At 36.2% G+C, this 24,773-nt stretch overlaps 1 protein-coding gene across 1 annotated transcript; it reads right to left on the bottom strand.

Moving 5' to 3' along the window:
• Nucleotides 1–5,310: 5,310 nt before the first annotated feature.
• LOC142977882 (membrane-bound alkaline phosphatase-like) lies at nt 5,311–24,526 on the bottom strand. Its single transcript, XM_076122006.1, has 9 exons — nt 24,292–24,526; nt 13,985–14,058; nt 13,484–13,657; nt 12,238–12,430; nt 11,034–11,197; nt 10,204–10,537; nt 9,516–9,721; nt 8,714–8,822; nt 5,311–5,739 (listed from the first exon to the last, which is right to left on the bottom strand). Exons 1-9 carry the CDS (start codon nt 24,362–24,364, stop codon nt 5,543–5,545), a joined length of 1,524 nt encoding a protein of 507 aa, XP_075978121.1. The 5' UTR covers nt 24,365–24,526; the 3' UTR covers nt 5,311–5,542.
• Nucleotides 24,527–24,773: the final 247 nt, after the last annotated feature.

The raw sequence follows: 24,773 nt of genomic DNA, 5'->3' as shown, positions 1-24,773 counted from the left end.
TCTGTCCTGCTAATAACGTGGTGTACGCTCTGATCAGTTAAGTGTTTTGTCACCTTCAAACAAATTTGAATTTGTATACGAGTGAAAATTACAAAGCACTGTGTTTCTAATCACAGCTTACGCGAAGTTTATTTCGGAAATTAGAGTATTATCAATTGATGTAACCAAATCATTCAAAGATCTGACGAATTTAAACTTAACTATCTTTTCTACTTTACCAACGTTGATGTCTGAACTACCGCCTAAAGCTATACAAAACTAACAATTTATGTACAATGCTTTATATAAATGCTTAGATTTTAGTCTAGGAAGGCTCTCAAACCACAGACTGTCAAGTCAGTTATTACAGAGAGAGAGAATGCAGCAAAAGAAAAAGCTAAGCTTGCACAATAACAATAAACATATAAATAGGGTAAGTCCCTGGCAATCTGCCAGTTAAGCCGCCAAGCCACGGCACGGTGATTGAAAACAAAGGATTCGATCGGAATAATTACTTTAACAGTTCCTTTGGAAGGGAATCAATCAAACTTAAGGAAAGCAAGGTTTTTTGCAGGATTTGACCACAGGACGAGAAGGACTAATGGAAGCGCTTGAAGAACCAAAACAGACATGCTTTCTACTTCGAATTATTTTCTAAATAAGGACTAAATGTCTTTAAAAGTTGAGACAGAACAAACATGTAATTCAATTTTAATTTCCATACATTTTCCATCTATGAGAAAGAATTTTTTATACACGTTCATATAAAAGGCAACTTAACTTAGGCAACCCACTTTTAATATCGATACATTTTTCTTTATATGAGATAGAGTTTTCTTCACCCGCTCATATAAACAACAACTTAGATAATTTAACCCTTAAAATATTGCGATGCATGTTAATTGCATATTGGTAGAATGAACGCGAACATGCATTAGCACAGCTTACATTGGCGGTCGTCACCAGCTGTCCGTTTATATCCGTAGTATTCTAAGAACGAATAATAGGCTGGATAATATTATAATGCATAGGGGTTTTAAACGTAATCGACAACAACGTCTCAACGTCGGGCAAACAATTTCAATCGCGTTTAAGACCCGTTGCATTATAATATTGTGCACAAATCGTGAGAGTTTAAAATTGTTAAGTAGGCTGGAGTTTGAGCTAATTAATAAAGGAAAACTGCAATTCGATCGAAACGTCTGTTAAACAAATAAAGTATCTGCTTTAATTTTCAATCGCGTTTAAGATCCATTGCATTATGAAATGTTATGTGTACAATTCGCGAGAGTTTAAAATCGTCAAATAGTCTGGAGTTTGAGTTAATTCATATTCGAAATAACCAGTATTTGTAGTAATCCTACTCGATCTAATATTCCTAATCGATTCAAACCCATTGTTACCAGAAACCACACACAAATACCATTCACGAAATTAATTTCACGAAAAAAGGCCGACGAATATTCATTTATCATTACGAAAACGAATTAGCAGAACGATTTATTGCCGACGCTCTAGAGCCTTTTTCAGAATTAGTAAGTAAAAACGAGAATAACTGAAAAGAATGTAAAGGCTCGAAGAGATTTTGAATAGAATAAAACATGAAATACTGCTTTAGAACATGACTACAAATACAAAATAAGATAATTATGAAAATTTAAAAAATTCACATCACATAGATACATATCACGACTGTTATATCCGAATATGTATGCAGAGGTGTTTAAAATACAATAAATTTTTAAGCCGCTAAAAATTACTATGACACCAAGTTATATATTCTTATCCATACGGACTAAGTATTGCAACTTAGTGCCATAGTAACTTCAGCATTATCCTTCAGTTTGTCTACCAATAGCTTTATTAATCCGTAATCCAGAAAGATAAGTAATATCCTAATAGCTATACTACTAAAATAATAAAAAGCAATCAACGCAAAGCTTTCCACGAGTATTGCAAGCAAACATTAATCTCTGCCATTCAATAAAACGTGATCCTAAGCGAGAACACAATATTTGCTTTTTCAATTAAAATACTTACACATATTATATATTTTCAAAGCACACTCCATTACGTCGAGTGAAGAGATAGCGAGCGAACAATTTTATATTCTATTTTACGTACCATAAAGTTTAAAATTGTATACTAAAATTAAATTTTACCGGAGATAGTAGTTACGATTTTAGGTCTTATGTATGTGGTGTAAAGTTTAGAATTGAGTGAACGTGTGTGTCGCATCTAAGCTTAAGAGCAAATTAAATTACCATAACAATCTTATTGTATGGAAAATGGGTAATACTTCTTAGAAAATTTCGATGATGAATTGAGGACGAAGACTTTATCGGTTAAATTAATAAATTTAACGTAAACTTTCGCATGTGTTACATATATTGTATCATTTATTTCTGTGTGATGCAACAGGCGGGTTTTACAACTAATCATATCAGCTTTAAATCATCAAAACGTTGTTAATTATTGAAAAAGATTCAACTACTCGTGAAAGGATCATTAGTACTTATAAAACAACGTTTTAAACAACCATAGGTGATAGAAAGTGATTTACGGTACATAGTGACTTAACAATCTAGAAATATCGAAGAATTGAGATTACAAAAGATGAGATAAATATAATTAAATATTATTTTTTACAACTAAATTAAACTTGCAAAGATATAACAATTTGATAACCTATCTGCTAGGTGAAAAGAGACAGTGAATTTATGAAAACAACGATCAAAATTTCAAATATAAGCTTTCGGGCACTTATCCAAGAATGGTAAAACAATAGCCACCTTTTCACACACACACTATCGCGCATGAAACAACAATCGCGCGTGGAAGAGCGCGCGTGTGAAGGGACTGCTAAGGGAAACGAAAGACTACGCGCCGCGCTCATCTGTCAAGCCCAGGAAGAAAATGACGAGCCAAGAGCGCGCAGGCTTTCCCACGCGTATTTTTTTTTTAATGACAACTTCCGCACTATAAATTGCTCTTGTGTCGCGAGGACTTTTACAAACATACAAACAACGGACACAAAGCACAACCAGACCCGAAACAATTATTAGTAGATCGCACAAATAATTGTTCCGTGTGAGAATCGAACCCACGACCTCCCGACGCAGTGGTATCGGCGTGGTAACCTAAACCACTACGCCACGGAGGCAGTCAAGTTTCTTTGCTTCGAGTTGATTTTGTTGTTCGATAAATATTGCCAAAAAGAACGTGCCGACCCTAATATGCGTATAGCAAGCCCCAGTCTCATTTGAAAAGAAACAATTTGGTTAAAAAATGATATCCTTTTAGCGATATTAAAGGCGTGGCTGTATCAAGTGTCTGCCATCAATCAATTTAACTTTATTATTTTAAGCTTAACTTTCATAATGTGATATTTCAATATCGCGATTATAAAAGTTTGAGTATTAAGACTGTCGATTTGTGGGCGATGGCCTGCTTTAAACCATGTTAAAAAGAAAGAAAGGAAGGAAGGATTACTCTGAAAGACCAGTCAAATAGGCTGCAAAATGTCAAAAATCATTTTAACACCGAATTCAAAAATCCAGTAGTGCTAAAAAATTTTTTACTGTTTTTTACTTCATAATTATGAAGTTTAATTTACTGGGTGAGCCGATTTTGACGGCATATTTTTATTCGTAGGATAGAGCTTCTCATACGGTTCCATTTGAATATGGTCTAAAGTTTTTGAGATGTCCTTAGAGATACATTGTTACATTATTTATAAGTTATGCACACAATTTAGTCAAGGTAGGTATTTAAATTTTCTAAGAATTTCAACAGTAATTAATAAATACTAATAACAGTTTTCACATTAATTGATCTATGTCGAAGAGAACGATTTCATAATGCTCGTACATACACATCCATAAAATCATCCATCATCCTTTTCCAGAAGAATACCTCTTGCTACGATCCCTACAAACTTCCCTCACCTCATTCACATCCATACATGCACATGACCTTTTTAAAGGACGTCTCCGATATATTTTGTCATTTATCGATTTTCAACCATTCTTCATTCTCACAACATTATTGGCATTTCATTAAGTATCTAATTTAAAATAATAACATCCCAACACCTGTAGCTCGATTCTCTTCTACTGTCGACAAAAAACAACAGGCTAGCTATCGAGAATTTTTTATAAGAAAGTCTGATCAGCGCCCCTAACGGGCGTTGTGGAAACTATTTTGGCAGTACATTTCAAATGTCAAACTTTCGATGCTCGACAGTACCGATTGTAAAGAATCGTGCTATTAGCGTTTTATGTGAAATTACGAGAATTAAGGCTGATATTAATTTTATAAATTACGAGTATACTTATCTAATTACTTCTTAAATATGTAAGAATCCAATTTCACCGGTCCTGGATAAATATCAAATGGTATTCTGTCATACATTATGTCATTCAATCTAATAGATAGGCTATCTGACACATATTTATAAGTGGTGAAACTGGCCCTTACAATTAATTACGTCTTGCATCTCGACTCATTCATACAAGTCTCGGCTCTTAATCTCTAGAGCTAATCGCTTACGACGTTTTAAATCGAAGACGCACACCGCTATATCAGCGTGTGTTTAAAAATTGGTTTCTAACAGAATTAAAACGTCGTAAGTAATTTTGTATTGGCAAGAGAGCATAGCTAATATCAGCTGTACACAGTGGCTATTTGGATATACATACCTAGATGCCAAGAAACTCTGCCTTACGCACGCCTTTCCGAGCTAGTGGTAGATTCAGTAATTGTAACGACTATCATAAATGTCAATATTTGACCTAAATTAATAAATGATTTGATTTTGATTTTGAAATGAATTCAAGGCAAAATCGTTCACTACGTAGTTAGCGTAATTGTTCATGTGGTTTGAACATGACTTATACCAGCCGTCAAACGCGGCCCTCGGCCAGTCTCCTTGCGGCCCGCCGCCATTTACCCTGCTGGCCTGTTTCTAGGCCCAATCTTATTGACTGAATAACTAAAGGTCCTTCTTAGTTACTAAACCACTATCAAGTTCACTCACAAGGATTTTACTCTTAAGATATCTAAAAAATGCAGCCTACAGCGGTGCCATGACCTATATGGCACTTCGTCATGAATTTCTGACGACCGCTAACCGATAATGCTGTGCCTCTAGTGAAAAAGGATATAAGTGTGATTTTGTCGAAAATTATTAAAGTATACCTAAATGTTCAGAAAAATATCTCTATCGATTGGTGAAAAAAGATATTGTTTATTATATAAGTTAGCAATGTGCCAAAGTGTTAACTTACACTAAAAATTTTACAAAAGTGGGATATAAATGCACTCTAATTTCACAACTCATTTTCGGCAAATTCGGACTTTTCCATTTTTCACTAAAGACACAAATTAAGAAGAAATCATTGAATATATACATATTGTTGTAGCAGGTTAACCCCCGGTTTCTGAGTACATTTAGCGGTAGTTTATCTATTCAATAGCGTTTTCTTTTGTATGAGTTCTAACGCTATTGAATAGATAAACTGTCCCTAAATGTACCTCAGAAACCGGGGGTAAGTACTTGATATTACAGTTTAGCTTGACAGGCAGTGAGTCCGGAGCCGATGCAGGCGGCGTAGGCGATGGCATGAGGCAGGTAGTTCTGTTCGTAGTTGCCGGTGAAGAGGTGCGCCCAGGGACCGCGAGCGAACACCGCCACGTCTTCCCCGCCGTGAGTCTCGCGACCCATGGGTACTAGCGACGGGTAGGTGTAGTTACTGTTACCTGAAACATTCAAGAAAAAATATAATAATAGCCCAACAATGCTCTATAGTCCAGTGTATGTGACTGCCACGCAAGAGTTCTCGGGTTCGAATCCTGGGTCGGGCCAAAAAGTATTTTATGAGTTTTCTATTAAGAATTTCTCAGAAATTGCCCGGCGCTAGGAAGATCGTAGACCTCCGTGCCTCGGAGTGCACGTAAAGCTATCGGAATTGCACCTGACCTCTCTGGTGTCGGTTATCCGTCCCATCGGGTTATGAGAGTATACCTGTGTATTGGGGACACGCTTTAACACTATAAACAAATCCCTGCACAGTTGAAATAGAACCCAGCAATTAAACTGTAACCGAATATCGGCCAGGAGGACATAATCATTATAGTCCAATAAGGCTTTATCCCTTTCCAAGCTAGTAGTAGATTCAGTTATTGTAACGGCTATCATAAGTGTTAGCATTTTGACCTACATGAATGAATGATTTGATTTAGCAAGGAGCCTTGTTTGCAAATTTTCATATACATATTTATTTATTTATTTATTTACAGGTAACTCAACAGGTATAGTATACATAAAAATTGCAAACAGACAATAAAAAGATCGAAACTTATATAAAATACCCAATTACAGAGTTACCAAAATTTATACAATAGAAATTTAATTTAAATAACCTAATATAATACATAAAATAATAACATTAAATTAATACTATAGAAATTATAGATAAATAACATAATTAAATTACATATTAGAACGAAAAAAATATTGAGCTTCGTTAACAACAGCCGCGCCGATCAATCGTTACCATTAAAAATATTGTTATTGTTGTGGAGGTCCGATAGGCAGTTGCTCCAAGTAAGATACTGGTAACAAGCTGCATCCAGTCAAAATAGAAACCGACTTCAACAAAGTTAAAAGAAAGGCTAGGCTGAATACTAGAATGACAAAAGAAAAAACAAACAGAACTATAACTACAAATATTAATGATAAAATGAAAATAATTTTGACTTAAACTTAATGTATGAGTCGAAAAAAATGTCAGTGTCCGGTGAAAGCTTGATGAATGAGTTTATTTCTTTGCTGAGTCTGTTCAAGGGTGAGTTGATACCAATATTAGTTTTGGATGAAAGTGGATGTAAAATATGTAGATAGATAGTGTTAGAGAGTGATTGAGCGAGATAAATTGTGCATACCAAGGCGTTCTACAAAGTTAAATGCGTAAAACAATTGCCTCTCTGGTATAAAAACAGTGTATACCTACATATTATGTAGGTATACACTGTTTTTATATATAAATGTTTATTTTTTTGTATAAAAACAGTGTATACCTACATATTATGTAGGTATGCAACTCTCGCGTTGCATGTTTAATCACGATGTCTGATTCCTGGATAGTGCAATAATTTAATAGACTTTTCTAATCTATAGCAGAATATTCTCATCTGTACCTAGGTATTTGGTAACGTAACTTGTATACGGCAACAGATTCGAACGCAATTACATAGGATTAACATTGTAAACGTGGGCGTACTTCTTACACATGTGCCTGTAATTTCGAGTAAGACAGACGTAATGTTTTATATAAAATTTATATTAGCAATTCCAACCATCTAACTTTGTTTATTTTTACCGCTTAACCGGTTACAATTTCAAAGATCAGTTTGTGAAGATAGATATAAGGTCAATTTGGGTAACTTTGAATCATTTGGGTAACATTGAACGTGGGAATTTGAACTAGTTTCGATTATTTTTTCATATGAAACTAACACAATTGGTAAAGATTCATTTTAGTTCTGCAAACTTTTATCAGTTGTGTTGAGCGATATATATTTATTACTCTAACATGAAAAAAGTACCGAAGGGATTTTAATGAAATTTGTTTTCCTGGACACATTGTGATACTATTTACCCCGGAAAATCACGCAAACGAATTCGCAGACTTGTCTTTAATAAAGGTTGTTGTGTTGTTAAGTCACGACAAAGGCTTTTCGCGCGGCTTGAACAACTTTGACACTAGGTTGACCACTAACCATACGATAAGAAGAATAAAGGTTGCATTTCATATGAAGACATAGTCTAATTACTATAAAACGTTAGTTACAAGATCCCTAGTATGATAAAGTGGGACATTGTTTGTCTGAAGTGTACTTGACCCTCGTTCGTCCTCGACGAAGCCTTCCTCGTCGTGTGACACTAATGGAACCACTCATGTGTGATCACTTAGATCATTGTGTCACATAGTTTTAATGTTCCAGTCATCTTTTTTATCAGAAAAAGATTTAGAAGTATATAGTGACACGGCTGTTTCTTAGAAAATTTTTTTATGGCCGTTTTGACCGACGTCTAATGGATTCTCTGTCTATCTGAGACACTTTTACGGTCAAACGGCCAAACCAAAATTGAAGAAATTTTTAGTTTCGTTATTGTATTCCGTGGTTACTGCATAAAATATGATTTTAATACTTTTGAATGCACTTAGTCATAAGATAAGAATAAGAATCTAGACACAAAAGTATTTATTGGTCTGAAAGTAGAATCTGATAGCAGTGATAATCGAGTAGTATAAGTATCACCTTTCACACAAACTTTCGACCATTAGAACCAGATGCAACACACGGCACATTAATGACTTTTCGGACCAGTGTGTATTAAAAAATAATTATCACTTGCTGTAACAGTGAAGGAAAATATTATGATGAAACCTTGCATACTTAAAATTTGTTAATTAGATTTCTTGATCTTCATGCAATCTCCCCCACCCGCACTTAGCCAGCGTGGTGGATCATAACTTTTAAACTCTCAAACTAATGTTTAATTTATACGGGAATTCACGCAAACATGCATTTTACCTTAAAATGCCTATTCTATTATACATTCAGCGTGGTGGGCTCAAGCTCTAACCCTTCCTTTTGGGATGAGACCCTGGCCGAATAGGTTAATAAAGTAAAATGTTAAAAAGTGGAACAACAATGGTGTACTTACTAAAGTCGTCCATGATAAGGTTGTATCTCGTGTTGTTGACATCGTACTTGTGACCGGGGCCGTTGGCGTAGTTCAGCGTCGTGTACGGCAAGTGATCAGATGCGTTCATCTGAAAATTAACATATTTTGTTTATGTATTTAATATCTGAAAAAGTATTTTTAACGGCAGAGCTGCCTCTATGGCGCTGCCGGTATTGTATCCGACTTCGGACCACGAGGTACCGGGTTCAATTAGTGCAACAATAGAGAAGATTATTTTGAAAAAAAAAAATATCGGTCAACTGAGAGCACAACACATAGATGCACCTCCGGCCACACGCTGTATTTTTATTAGTTTTTCCCTACATATTAAGTTTGGTTCTCATAAAAGTGAGTTGTCAGGCGAATTTCTTTTGGTGTGACTGAGCCGTAAGATATTAATTGCTGAACAAAAGCAAAAACACACATTTTCGGAACGTATTCGTTAGAGCAGTGATAGCCGAGTGGTTTAAGTTGGCACCTCCTACGCTAGTGGTCGCAGGTTCGAATCCGAGGCAACACACCAATGACTTTTCGAAGTTATGTGTGTATTAGAAATAATTATCACATGCTCCAACGGTGAAGAAAAACATCGTGAGGAAACCTTGCATGCCTAAAAATTTGTTTAATACATATATTGAGGGCATGCAAAGTCCCCAACCCGCACTTGGCCAGCGTGGTGGACTCAAGGCCTAACCCCTTCCTCATTACGGGAGGAGACCCTTGCCCAGCAGTGGGACAGTAATGGGTTAAATTTATTAATTTATTTATTTTTATTCGTCACCTTGTTAGTAAGTCCGAGTATATCAGTCCCTCGCTTGCTGTACCCGCTATAGGTCATGGTGTGGCTGTGGTCTGACGTCACCACCACCAGCGTCTCCTCAATGTTCACCAGTCTTAGTGCTGCTTCCACCGCCTTCGCGAACTCTGCTGTCTCGTCCAACGCTTTACGAGCTTTCGTCTCGTGGTGAGCCGTGTCTATTCTACCTCCTGCAAGTTCAAGATTGAAGATATTAAGACGTGATTTGGTTGTGAAAAGACCCGATTCAATAAAGATTTAAAAACAATATTCTTAGTAAGGATCTTCAACGTTTTGTGAAAGTTCTTGCAAATAGACTGAAAAAAAAATTACGTTAACCTAAAAAAACTATTAAGAGCAGAGTTAGGATATCAAAGCACGCTGCTTATCGCTTTAAATAATAGATTCAGAGTGGGGTAGGGAGAAATCACACTGCATCTAGCTCTGGATAGCCTTTCAATATACCACAAGTTATGGTTCCAAGTTTCCGATAAAACTTCTATGTTACGTCATCACAATTTGATAAAATTACCACAATATCGTTTAATTTCAAAAGCACAATAAAAACTAAAAGTAAAAATTTATTACACCCGACCAATTTTAACTTATATTAGTACAATGTTATTTAAATCCGCAATCAAAAGCCAATATTAACAAAAGTATACCAAGTTACCTTCTACAAACAAGAAGTACCCATTCTTCTTCTTCGACAAAATCTGTATCGCCTTCTGCGTCATTTCACTGAGCGTGGGGTCATCGAGACCAGCTTCAAGATGATAAGGCATATGGTCAGGGGAAAATAGCCCTAAAACACTATTATATCGTTCGGTGTCTAGGTTCATAAAAGTTTGACGGTTGTAAACGAATTTTGGTGAAGAGCCAAGTATTTCTTTCTTCATGAGCCATTCTCTGATGAGGTCGTAGCCGTCGCTCCTGTAGCCGCGGTAACCTTCCATATCTCTTTGAGTCTTGGGGAAGAAGTTTCTGCGACCTCCGCCTAATACGACCTGAAAATTAGTTTAAAAGATAATAAAATATATTAGTATTAATAATCGCGCTAATCTCAGGAACTATTGGTCCGAGTTAAAAAAATCTTTCAGTGTTAGATAGTCTAATTATCGAGGAAACCTATAAGCTATATCATCACGCTACGACCAATAGGAGCAGGGTACCAGGAAAAAATGTCTGTCAAATGTCATCTGTTCTGTGAAGGAAACAATCTCCCCCATGCAGACACCACTTACGTCGTTAATAGGTTATCCAATAAACTTAAAAAGAAATCTATAGGTATATAAAAAATGAATTGCTGTTCGTTAGTCGCTACAACTCGTGAACGGCTGGACCGATTTGGCTAATTTAATTTGGTCTTGAATTATTTGTGGAAGTCCAGAGAAGGTGTAAAAGGTGAATAAATTTGAAAATGTGCCGCATTAAATAAAAACAGGAAGGCGTGAGTGGAGCTGCGCGGGTCAGCTAGTTGAAAATATAAAAACTGTGTCATACGTCAATATGGCTGCCGACCCGTCCCCTGACGAGCTGCATGGCTATATCATCGCAGTGAGTGCCCTTCTTCGGCAGGTCGGAGTCAGCTTCCCACTTCCTATCGGCCGAGTGCGCGTATGCCGCGGCTGGGGATGCGTGGGTCACACGTGTGGTCGTTACTATACCTGAAAACACGCAATTACATGTTTGAAGATAGGTTCTTTGACACTACATCCACGACAATCAGTAGCTCGATTCTCTGTCATTATCGACTACCGCCAACCGACTAGCTATGGAGAAATTTACCACGAAAATCAGCACCGCAATTCTCTATTACTAAAGAAAATTTGGTTTGGTGGTAACTATTGGGCGTCGTAGAAACTATTTTGGCAGTACATTTTGAATGTCACTCTCGATTCTCGAAAGTACCGATTTGCACAGAAAAGACAAAAACTTAAGTTAAATAACATTTATTTATGGCCCAGACCTCGAACCCCAGACCTTTGCGCGGTAGTCGTATACACAACCTACTGTGCCACAATAGCAGTCTACAGAAATATAATAATGTACATAAATAACGAACGAAGAGTTTTCACAAGAAATATGTAACAAGCAGAATGGAAGAGCAAATTAGATTTCAGGCTCAGTCGGGCGCAGTGCACAATTAGAGAGAGCCTTAGTTTAAGCAGCAGGGACATTACTAAGAACTTGTTTTGGGACAGAGAATTCAAAGCGAACATTTTTAATAGATACTAAATATAGTAACTTATATATTTTGTAATGGCACCACTGCTTTCCCAACCCAAACAAAACAAAGATACTCGAATGCTCGAAATCTGTCGCGTAAAGGTGGGTCTACGCTATAGGAACTAAGTGCTAGCGGATCACAAGCCAAGCAACAATTCGTGAAGTGTGATTTACAAATCTAATAAGCGCACTTTTAGACAGAAATTTGTGTCACGTCTTAAGCTCGCGAAAGAAAGCGACGATAACAACAACTAACACTTTGTCCAGAAGAGGCCAATTCACCGCGATTCTTTCGCGCGTAGTTCGATCGAACGTTCCGCCCTCAAGCGTGAGCTTCGCGCGTATTTTGAATTCGCGCGAAACTTGTGGACGCGATGTACGGGCGCCTTGGTAACGCGCGAATCGTTACACAAAGAATTCACCCCTTCTGGACTTCTTAACGTAAACTTACAAATAAAATAGTTCTTTTAATTCCTACCAGTCCCTTTCCCAGCCTTCTGTGCCCAGTCCATAAGGCCAGTAACAGAATGTATGCCTTCCTGCTGGGTCTTGCAGTCGCCTCGCTTGACCGCCGCGCTCAAGCCCACAGTCCCACTGTTGGCCTTCACTCCCGCTAGGTAGGCCGTGCCGCTGCACGCCGAGTCAGCTACATTGTGGTCCACGCAATAAGTCTGGAAATACAATATACAATAATATTGAAATATAAACTTTTATATCATTGAAGTGTAAAATGATCATGAATTATTATTTTTTCTCGGCAACAAATGCAACCAAACCAATGATAGTTCTAATAATGTAAAGAGCAACCAAGCAAACTGTAGGTTGGTTAGCCATCTTCCAGTGCCATTTGTGGCATAGTGTATAGTACTATAATTCTAAGGTAGTATTATAATGTGTTAAAACATTTCTAGGTCTACGCATCTTTATTTCGACCGCCTCCTTACCGTGGGTTCGATTCCCACAAGGAACAATTGTATGTGTGATCCACAAACAATTGTTTCGGCTCTAGTTGTACTTTGTATCCGTTGTTTGTATGTTTATAACAGTCCCGGTATAAGAGCAATAATTAGGTCGGGAGTTATCTCTTTAAAAAATATAAGTAAATAAAAAAAAACATGCATTCCTGTTACTGCTGTATTGTCTAAAATGTACAATGCTCATTCCGTGTTAATGTGTAAAGTCACGCAACGCAGATGGTTCTCAGTGTACGAGCACAAGGTTTTAGGTCTAGGTACGTTTGACGTCATCTTTAATTTAGTAACCTTCTACATATTTAGAAGCCCTTGTGATTCAGTCTTTAATTACAAGTTCCGCATTAAGAAATAACCTTTGATCACAAAGTCTAGCTGCGGTATCCTTAAAATGGGTATATTCCCGGTGTCCACCCGGGGTGGACAAGCAGGGGGTGGACACCGGGAATATACCTTGCTTGTCTTAAGATAATGTCACTATGATTTGTTGTTATATGCATAAATACGATTCCAAACTTTCTTGTAACGCAAGTTTCTTGTTACAAACGTAGACAAATAAACTGTATAATATTCAACCTAACCTTTCTTCTAACTATGTTGGAATCGGCTACCAGTCTCACCGGCCAAATACTAGTTTTTTACATGAAGCGACTGTCTATCGAACCTCCGCGACTCAAGAGCAATTCTTAGTGAGTGAGTTGTATTTTTTTAAATGAAAAATAATATTTATCTAAGACTATTCTAATAGAGTACCTTCGCCAGTCCAGTGTAAGGGAAAGCTTCGAAGCTAAGTTTGAGTTCTTCACCGAGATGTCCGTAGCGCTGGCCGAGGTACACCCTGGTGGCAGCCAGCGTAGTGATGCTCATACCGTCTCCGAGGAACATGATCACGTTTTTCGCACGTTTTGTGTTCAGCGGCATGGCCACCTGGAATTTAAAAAGAAATAACCCTATTTTGTTTAGTATTAAATCACCCGGTTTGTTCAATACTTAATGCTCCTGGTTCTATCCGGTCTATCATTTTGTGATGAAAATAGTAGTGTTCTTCTGGATATGATCGATTGCCTTCTTACGAAATTTTATCCTAATTGATTAAGACATTTTGAAACGAAACAGACATAAATCAGTTAAAATTTGTACTTTTAAATTAAGCGTATAAACAAGTAGTAGTATGAAGGATTCGAAATCAATTTCGTCCGTACATGTTCGTAACTAGGGTAAAAATCTAAAGAATTGTTATTTTTATATATTTACCTTGGTACTTAGGAACCATTGTGCTTGAATATTCCAGTGGTCTTTATTCTTTTCGTCAAACTTTTGGCCCGAGTCTGAAAATTATGAAGTTAAAATTATAACTTTGTAAATATCGGGATGAACTTTACGCATTTCAATGTTACTTAATTAATAATTTTAGTTGACTGACAATAGCCCTTATATATATATACACACACATTCTATCACGCGTGAAACAACAATCGCGCGTGAAAGAGCGCACATGTAAGGGGAAAGGAAAGACCACGCGCCGCGCTCATCTGTCAAGCCCGCGACGAAAATCGCGAGCGAAGACCGCGCTGCTTTCCCAAGCGTAATCCTGTACGCTCCTAAGAACGTGCGATAAAGTGTGTGTGTAAAGGCAACTATAGATTCGGAACCAACATTTTAAGCCAGCTGTAACTTTTATGAGAGCAAAAAGATCTTAAGAAAAGCTATAAATATATTATTTCGATTAGATCATCGCCTTACTGATTTTACAAAACCAGGGAATATCTCCAACAGTTTTAACTCTTCTAACTTTCCTCGTATGACTCAACATGAATCATACATTTCGTTCATGACATTCAAACACACACGATCAATTAATTGTTTCGGCAACATCTCGTCATTTGATGTCATGCCAACTGGTCTCTTAAGTCAGACATGACGCAGTGACATCGTGTTTTAGTAGTGCATGATTAGGCGTGACGCAAGAATGAAGGTGAAAGAAGTGTCTGAAGGCAAAATTATCACTTTTAATGACGTCGTCGTGCAAGACACGTAACATCAGAAACCAGTTTCTTCAGTCGGAAATCCGACAAAGATTCATCCTTTTAAATGACAATTTTTTATGGCAGCGTTATGTTCACCAACTCACCAATCAATATGCGATCAGTGATAGATAACCACATAGCCTCCGTAGCGCAGTGGTTTAGGTCGCCACGCGGCTATCATTGCGTCGGAAGGTTGTGGGTTCGATTCCCACACGGAACAATTATTTGTGCGCTCCACAAATAATTGTTTATAAAAGTCCCCGCGACACAAGAGCAATTCTTAGTGCGGGAGTTGTGTCTTTAAAATGAGAATGATAGTGTTGTTTGAGCCGAGCCTGTCCGTTCTTCAAAGGATACGCAAAAAGTCTGTCCAATTTGTTGTCAAATGAGATAACATGTCATATTAAAGGTCTTCAGGCGGCTTGAACAACTTTGACACTAGGTTGACCACTAACTAGGTATGCGATGGTTAGATTGTTGGATGCTAATGAATACGCATATTTGACGCGTTAAGACATTAATATTGCAATAAGTTGTTAATTCCAAGATTTCTTTGTACATACGTCATACATACATATGAGAACTACTCATAAAATTTTCCAGGGATAAAAATCCATGTTGGATAGGAAAATCACTTGCAACTTTGTAATTCAGTAGGCTATTAGGTATCTACATAGAGATTCAATTTAATTATACTACTACTCTAAGGTACTCAAAAATACAATTATATAATACTTACCTGTTGCTAATATGATTATCTAAGCATATAATATAAGAACACTGTTTTGTTTTACTGTTTTAATTTTATAAGTAATTTTATAAGTATTCTGTTTTTTTCTTTTATTTAAGCTGACATTTTATAACAGAGTTTAATTTTTAAAATATGTACAACATAATTTTTAGTCACTAATGTACGTAATTATACTTTTAAGTAATCCTTTTGAACCGGATTGCGCATACTGTTAATAGTCTTCTATGCACAAATGTATTATCTGGCCCCTGCGATACAAGCCACGAGCTTAGTGCAGGGACCGCCGCAAACATTTTTTGTATGTATACTAATTTGATAAATAAATAATTTGAATTTGAATTTGAATTCAAATAAAACATTTTGCTCACACGTGAGGCCGTATCGAGCCATTGAATTCCATACAACACTCTTTAATTAATTTCAGCTGCAGGTCCATGACCCTGTAACTAACAAAATATGACCTTTGAAGGTCAAGGTCCTATTTGAACTTATTATTTAAAAACTACAATTACTTAATTAAACGTTTTTATGATATTGCTCATTTTCAATAGACACGTACGCGAGCCCACAGAACGTTAAAAATCAAAATCTATCTGCATGCCAAAGGAGAATGGGCACTCTTGGGCGGTCGGCGGCCATTAATGAAAGTAGTGTCAAATTAAAGTAATGATAACTAGGAACAACTTTTACTAAGAACGTTTCGCTGCAATCCTTTCAGGAAACAATATATTGACATGTAAATATAATGGAATTTCATAGAACAAATACAATTTTTTCGTGTCTGTAATGCATTTAATGTTGTGTAATAACGTTACATCTTATTATAACGATTGCAATGCCATCAAAATGAACAATAATCGTAACTCGTATCTATCTATCATATGGTTCACCTAGTTTCAAAGTTGTTCAAGCCGCCCGAATGTTATCTTAGTTGACAACAACCGGGACCGACTTTTTACGTGCCGTCGAAAGCACGGAGAAGCTCAGTTCAAATACCACAATGCGGTCACCCATCTATAGAATGACCGCGCCAACGGTTGCTTAACCAACAGATCGTTTACCGACCAGTGAGCGCAACTGGCTATGAACGCCTGGTTTTTAAGCTGAGCATTCAAGACAGATAAGTCGTCTCAGTGAATATATTATAGAAGAGCAAGATGTTTACTTGTTACAATATTTATATATTTACATGTTATGATTGTTCGAATATTATTAATGTCTACATTTGTATGCAATAATATAAATAGTACTTTTTATTTAATCTCCGAATATAAGCCAAAAATATGTTTTTATACTATTAAAAGTGCTCAAAAACAAAAATGTTTTTTGTTCGTCATATAAGTGCGTCGCGGCAATAAAACTTCTACACGGAAATTATAGGACTAAACTACATTAAAAAAACATTAAATCAAGTTTGGCCGCGGATCGCCCAGGCTCCATACTATTTTGCCCATTCTCCTTTCAGCTCGATCGGTCTAGTGGTTTGGGCTGTGCTATGGTAGATCGCTATATAGCAGTCAGTCAGTCCCCCTTGGAGTTTTATAAATATAGCTGACTGCCGGATACAATTTTTTTAAATAATACCAACAAAAACATCTATTTCTTCTAGAAGTTTCCTTCCCCGGTACTTCAATCTACACCCAATGAATCTGTTTCGTCAATCCTAACGATGATGACGTATTTATTAAGAGATGAGGTAGTATTGTGACGTCACTGTACACGTTGCATCGTAACAGTAAGTGCAATGTCGCGAGAATACGACTGGTTATGCAACTGAATTATATTTGCATGCATAATGATATTACGTTGGTCGTGATAAAACTGGTTTTAGCAGATATGAATGTTGACGTGGATATTTGTATTCAAAATGTAACCACTCGAGGTAATTTTTGTAATTTGTATTTTTTTTTACCGCACTAAAATTGCTCTTGTGCCGCGGAGACTTTTACAAACATATAAAGGGACACAAAGCGCAATCAGACCCGAAACAATTATTTGTGGATTGTACAAATAATTGTTCCTTGTGGGAATCGAACCCACGTCCATTGGTAGTGGCGTCGTGACATTAACCACTGCGTCACGGAGGCAGTCAAGGTTCGAGACTCATATCAGTTAAACCACTAGAGTTTCTCCCATGTCTATTCGTAAACGATGAATAACTTAATTTCTAACCTTTTGGTGTTTAAGAGTACAATTATTGAGTCACTTGTCACCGTATTGTTATTGCCAATAATTGTTTCTTGACGGCTAGACCTCGAAAAGTTTAACTTCACAGCTTACGGCTATCGTAATTAGTTATATGCCAATTATCTGCATTTAGATAAAAAATATACGTGACTGCTATTAAATAAGTAATTTTCTAATTACATAATTACACTTTGCATGACTACGTGAAGATTGGTCCTAACAATGAATATTTCTTTAATCGGTTAGGAAGCTTATTAATTCACCAACATAATTATTGTATCTACTATAATACAGGTTCAATTTTAAAACACCAGTAACCTCGCAGGACTATGCAGCTAATATCATAAGCAACAACTTTTGTTCGACTAGTTTTGACATTCATGACAAACAACGCTATTTATTTATATTATAAGTCTATGTTTCAATACTCCCCTTCCGTCCTACCGAACCTTCAATCCTTCTATCTAGTCGCGTGATTTTTCGTGTTTTAAATTTGACCTTGTATATTACTGATAGGCAATAAGACAGAGCGCTATATATGTAACTAATCAGAGCCTACACGGCTTTTTTTAATGAGCTTTGTTTACACTACAATTGAGCCGAGTCGGTTTTGTTTTTCGATAAATATTGCCGAACCGAATATGTATGTGTATAGCAAGCCAATACAGTTTTATATATACAAAAAAAAACAGTTGTGTGGGCAGTTCATTCATTCACGCGACTGCCGGCGGCTGGCATACAAACGAGATAAGATTGACCGCAAAACTCTGTCCGTCGTAATGTTTATACCTATTATTATATACGTTTTGAAGTCAATGACATTACAACAGGGTTAAGGCCGCGCCGGCTTTCGTATTCGCACTCTAATATCACGTAATATATTTGGCAACGAATAAAACTGACCGCAGTCACAACACGAGGTATTTTTCACTTTGTTCCTGACCTTCTGATGAAATCTATTTGCAAAAAAACGACCTGCTTTTTTCAAAAGATAGTCTAGTTTTGTTAGTTTGTTGTTTTCTTGGTTTTGGTGAATTAGGATCACTAAAGGTGGCAAAGAATTATGTCTATTGTATTAGCTTGTTAGTATTATTTGGAAAACATTTTGAAAATTAACTTATTTTGAAAATATGGTACAAAGTTCATAACTTTTTACTAAAGCGAAATGTCGAAATTACTTTTCGATGAAAAATGTGACTAAATTATATTTTTTAATGGAAAATTTATCAGTGCCTCCATCGTGTTTTTGAAAGACTATTCGTTATGAAGCGATAATTAAATACCTACAGAGATATGGGAAATAAGTGAATTCATTACAAAAGTCAAAAGATCTTACAGCGATATCTAGACTAATTTTGCAAAAACAATACGAGAGCAACCTTGAAGGAGTTCGTCACTCCACTTAGTTCGTACACTACATAAGAGATGGCGTTGGCAGACTAAGGATTAGCAAAAAAAATGGGAATGTTTTTGTTCAATCGATTTTCTTTTGTTGTGTTGTTACTTGGCACAATTAAAATATTACTTACAATGCAGTTGCAAAACAATAACAAATGATTATTGAACTAACAACTGATTGAATTACTTCAATCTTCAGTTAGCCGACAATCTCACATGCGAGACAATTATAATAAAATTATTGTGTAGTATTCTCTTCCTTTCAGTTTAATCTTAATAGATACATCTAATATATAAAATTCTCGCGTCACAGTTTTCGTTGCCATAGTCCTCCGAAACGGCTTGACCGATTCTCATGAAATTTTGTGAGCATATTGAGTAGGTCTGAAAATCGGCCAACATCTTGGCCAAGTTTTTCATACTCCTAAGTGACACAGCTAGTATTTATATATATTTTAAATCAAATTTGAAAATATACAAATTAGGTGGCCATCGGTACAGTGAACAGAACAGAACGAGTTTGAGTCCCGAATTGAACAAAAAAATGTTTCTGTTAAGAAATATTTAGTGAATTGCCTAGAATCAGGAAGTTGAGGTTTGTAGACCTCCGTGCCTCGGAGAGCACGAAACACCGTCGATCCTGCGACACTGGTCGTGTCGGTCAATCCTACAGGGCTATGGGAATAAGGGAATAGAGTGTATCGTGCACTTGGAAACTAAACCAAGTTCCTCAACTTTAGGAAACTTGCCGTGGTATCGGCTAGGAGGATATTAGTACTATGTTACTACCTATAACAATTTTATAAATACTCATAAACAGCATTATCCTCGATATATTATAAATAAACATCGTTATTTGGTTCTGCGGTTTTTCCTTCTTACTGACATTTAGCTGCAATAAGTATACGATATTTACTGTCGTCTTTTCAGGTAAATAGCTAATGTTATTTTCCAACTATCTGTAGAGCAATATTGTATAGTCGGTTCTGTCGAGTATCGAGCGTTTGACATTTAAAATGTACTGGCAAAATATTTCCTACGGAGCCCGGTAGATTAGATTAGAATAGATAGATTGGATTTTTGTTAGTTAAGTTTTCGATAGCTAGCTAGAGAGTTACTGCATCTTTTCTTTAAAAAATCCTTAGCAGTTAAGCCAGGCCGGGAAGCCTATGTATGAATACCTACTAAGCATGAAATACGCTCACGTTACCAAAATCTGCACCACTATTGCGAAAACTCTAATATTGATCAGAACAAGACCAATAGCACGTTGTAAAACTTAGGAATCGAAGCCGGGACCTCGTGTTTAGCAGTCGTATGCACTACTGACCTAACAAGGTGGAAGTGTCATCAATTATGTCATGCATTAAATAACAAACACCACAGTGCCACAATAGTCGCACAAAACCACATTATTTGTATATATGAGTACAAACATACTTTATGCGAGGGTTTTCTACATTACAATGGTGAACATGAGGATTCTGTGCATTTTTTTATATTCTTACCTTATATAAAGAAGAATTCGATTTGCTATGTATATGACATATTTGATTGCCTCCGTGACGCAGTGGTTTCGGTTACTATGCCACTACCGTTACGTCACGTCACACGAGGAACATTATTTGTGCGATCCACAAATAATTGTTCCGGGTCTGGTTGTACTTTGTGTCCGTTGTTTGTATGTTTTTAAAAGTCCCCGCGACACAAGATCAATTCTTAGTGCCCGAGATGTCTTTAAAAAAGGTTGGAGTATCGTGGAAATTTGGATGCAGTATTTCTTAAGTCTATTTCGAGAAGATAATCACAGTGATAGTTGTACAACAATAATATATACCCTTAAGAGGCCTGGCGCAAGCCTTAACACTGCTTCCGGTGACGCACCGCTATAATGTACAACTTGACTTCAGAGCAGTGATAGCCGGGTGGTATAAATTGGTACATCCCACAGTCCACACCTATGACTTTCGAAGCCTATGTGTGTATTAGAAATAATTATCACCTGTTCCAACGGTGAAGGAAAACATCGTGATGCAACCTTGCATGCCTGAGAGATCTTTAGAACAGTTCTTAACGGTATACAAAGTCCCCAACCCGCAATTGGCCAGCGTGGTGGACTCAAGGCCTAATCCCTCCCTCATTACGGAAGGGAGACTCTTGCCCAGCAGTGGGACATTAATGGGTTAATTTTTTTATTTTTTAATAACATTGTTATTTAGTGTGATATCATATTTGCGATGCGTCGACGCAACGCAGTTTTGTGGCTTGACCCTTGCGCCTTTTCGACACTGTTCGCCGCGCCCCGATGCTTCATAAAAGTGTAGTCAGGTAATATGCTGATTCAACAATGTTTGATCTTTATTTCTGGTCATTGACCTGAGTGATGTATAGTCTTTTTTATATTGTATGCATCATTATGCGAGCTGTAACAGTATTCTGCAGCCTTGATACATTTTACAACTTAAATTCTTTGCAATCAACGAACAAAGCAAATGCTTTGTTTTCTTGTTTTTCATATGAACGGATTGTAAATCAAGAATGAGTTTAATATTTATCTCACCTTGTAGATTTAGCTAATTGATCAATTAAAAAAAGGTTTTTGCTGTTCTGCTTAAAATTCTAATTGACAGTAACAAATATTATATCTTTAGTAATTTATTAAGATACAATTTCTAGAAGGGTACTTAGCTGGTGTAGCTACGGTATGACGCACTAGCTCTCGAACCCTGAACAACCTGAATTGTCCAATGATATTATTAAATATTAAACCAATCATATTTTTTATTGTGTCTTGTAGTAAAGATGTAAAGAGCCCTTGTTTAGTTTTCTCACCGGGGCCCCAGACTACCTAACCACTTCACTGTACGGTAGCACACCTTTCTTTTCTTTATCGTATGGTAAGTGGCCGACCTACTGTCAAAGTTGTTATAGCCACCCGAAGGCCTTTGTCGTGACTTAACGACTGTTATCTTAATTGACAACACCAGTATCGCCTTTTAACATCGGGGGTACGGAGGCACTCAAATCAAATACCACTATTCGGTTACCCATCTATGAATGACTGCGCCAAGGGTTGCTTAAACCATGGATCGTTTACTGACCAGTGAGCGCAATTGGCTATAGGCGCACCAAAAATAAGAAAGAGAATCTATTACAAATTAGAATTATTACAAAATTATTGTTGCTTTGTTGGTACGTCAATAAATCTCAAGGAAGCAAAATAATGTAGAACGACAATAAGTTATTTAGTAAAAATAACTTTCAAATTAAACTTTAAACACCTTTCAATGATGAGAATGTATTTAATTTGATTAATTTTGTACACACTTTATTACATTCATACAAAACATTCTCATAACAGTACTAACGTTTGTTATTATAATATTATCGTGAATAATATTATAATAATGTCCAGTAGTAACAGCAGATATTTAAGATATTTAATTACAAATAGTATTTTTTATTGATAAGGAAAGAATAACTTCGAAGAATAGACCTAAATACAGGAAATCGAGTGTTTTAACACTAACATAGGTGATTTATTTTTAGCCGAACGTGGTAGGACAATGAACTTTAGAAGCCAGCTAGAAGCAGCTTTTGAAGGTAGCTCCATAACCCGACGATTCGACCAACTTGTATCTCTCTTACTGGCGGCTTGGGAACTGACTGTTATAGTATGGCTGCTAAACGTCTCCTTGTAGCCCTAGTTTCGGCTCTTACTAGATCTTTACTATTTTCTTAATGTTCGAAAGTATCGAAATGAAATACGTATCGTAACCTCTAAAACTATCTTTGGGTTTAATAATTTAGTATTATACACACATAGAAGCATAAAAATTAAACCGTATCAACCAAATTAAGTCAACCATTACGTAAACAAAATTAAATAATTTTATTATATAATTCGATGTAATATAAATAAAAATATATGCAATTTTCTATACTATTTATTATAGTTCTGCATCAAATTTGAATTTCATTATTGCGAATGAAATGATGCGTGCAAATTAAATTATTTTATTGAATATACGCGTGGCTTTTATTGGGACGGGGTTAAACGTAGCAACGGCATAAAGCTGTAAATGTATCTATATAAGTATGTATTTAGAAGTATATAAGTATGTTTATCAGTTATCTCGTTGCCAAAGTACAAGCTTTGCTTACTATAGAATCAAATTACCGTGTATGAGTAGTCCAATGATGTTTATTTGTCAATATTTTTTCTAGTAAAAGACAAGGAAAATACGAGGCTTTAGATTTTAGACGCGTGTAACTATGTAAGTCAACGTTTGCAATATTGTATCTTGTATCACCTTATCAAGGACGTTACCCTTATCTGTGTGTAATCAAACAAAGCGAGTTTCTTTCGTTAAAAAACCTAAAGACAAAGTATAAAAGGTGATCTCACATCAGGCTTCATTTCCGTTACTTTTCGTCGAACTCCTAATTAGGGTTTTACAGACTGCATTAAAGTGAATCATGCATTTTTAGTGGGGGTAAATAACCTCTATTACACCTATAGGGACATAATACCTCTTAGCCTCGGTTTCTGAGTACATTTAGCGGTAGTTTATCTATTCAATAGCCTTTTTTTATATGAGTTTAACGTTATTGAATGGATAAACTACCGCTAAATGTACCTCAAAAACCGGGGGTTAGGAAACTTTTTTTTTTTGTATAAGACATGTAAAGCATATTCTTAAAGAGTAAAAACAGGTAAATACCTTAGTTTAGGTTTGTAATGTACCATGACAGCGAAAAAATTTGGTTCTAAGACTGGGTAAACGAAAAATTATATTATTAAACTTGTCCTCGTAAAAGGTTCATCTAAAATGCTCAAGCTACGATTTTTTACGAATACAATCAGAAATATTGTATTATTTTCAAACATATAGTAAGCGGGTATATGCTGACCACTGAACCAACACATAGGACCAAGTTTATTTGCAAATATCTTGGTAGATGCATGATTATGTTTATTACTGTTCTACCACCAGGTACGGGTCTCCTCCCGGAATGGGGGAGGGGCTATATATAAATAATTAATATCAAATGTATAATATTTATTTTACCAAGTACCCTCGCAATAGTTCACAAATATGAGCATTATACACAAGTTAAATTTTTAAGGTATTAATTTGCTTCTAAAGTCTTTTTTATCCGAGAGTTATTTTTAAAGTAACTAACTTAATACTCACTTTTATAAATACTTCGCCCACTAACACAACATGATAACACGAATAAACACACAACTGTCAACAAGCGCGCCATTTTCTTATTTTTCTTAATAAAACAAATAAAAAAAAGATAAATATCACTGAGAAAGTCAAACCGGCCAGCACCGTTCAAACATCGAATGATTAATTTTTTATCGATTCGACAATCAATGATCGATCGCGGTTCCGCGGCTTTAACAACACTGTTAAAGAATAACTTTTTGTTATCTTTTAAAAGTACGATTCGAATAAGACATTGACAGCTGTGGAGTGTGCAGTGCTAATTTTTTTTCACCGCCTTGAACTGAACCTTGACAATGCGTATAGAAAATGCATTCCTTATGATATTAGACCCTTTATTAGAGTAAAATTATGTTGACCAATCTCAAGTGTGTGCTGATATTTGTGTCAGTAGTAAAATTGTGCAATACAATATTAGCTGTGTTCAAGTATATAAAAATACC

Source organism: Anticarsia gemmatalis, chromosome 13 (genome assembly GCF_050436995.1).
Source record: "Anticarsia gemmatalis isolate Benzon Research Colony breed Stoneville strain chromosome 13, ilAntGemm2 primary, whole genome shotgun sequence".
In the NCBI taxonomy this organism is placed as follows: Eukaryota; Metazoa; Arthropoda; class Insecta; order Lepidoptera; family Erebidae; genus Anticarsia; species Anticarsia gemmatalis.
Note: the sequence above shows the minus strand (reverse complement) of the source record. Positions and strands in the feature narration are given on the sequence as shown.

Coding starts and splice junctions, on each gene's coding strand:
- LOC142977882 (XM_076122006.1), bottom strand. CDS start 24,364: ATGGCGCGCTTGTTGACAGTTGTGTGTTTATTCGTGTTATCATGTTGT. Junction 11,198..12,237: donor GAAGGCTGGGAAAGGGACTG/GTAGGAATTAAA, acceptor GCGTGTTTTCAG/GTATAGTAACGACCACACGT. Junction 5,740..8,713: donor CCTTATCATGGACGACTTTA/GTAAGTACACCA, acceptor TGAATGTTTCAG/GTAACAGTAACTACACCTAC.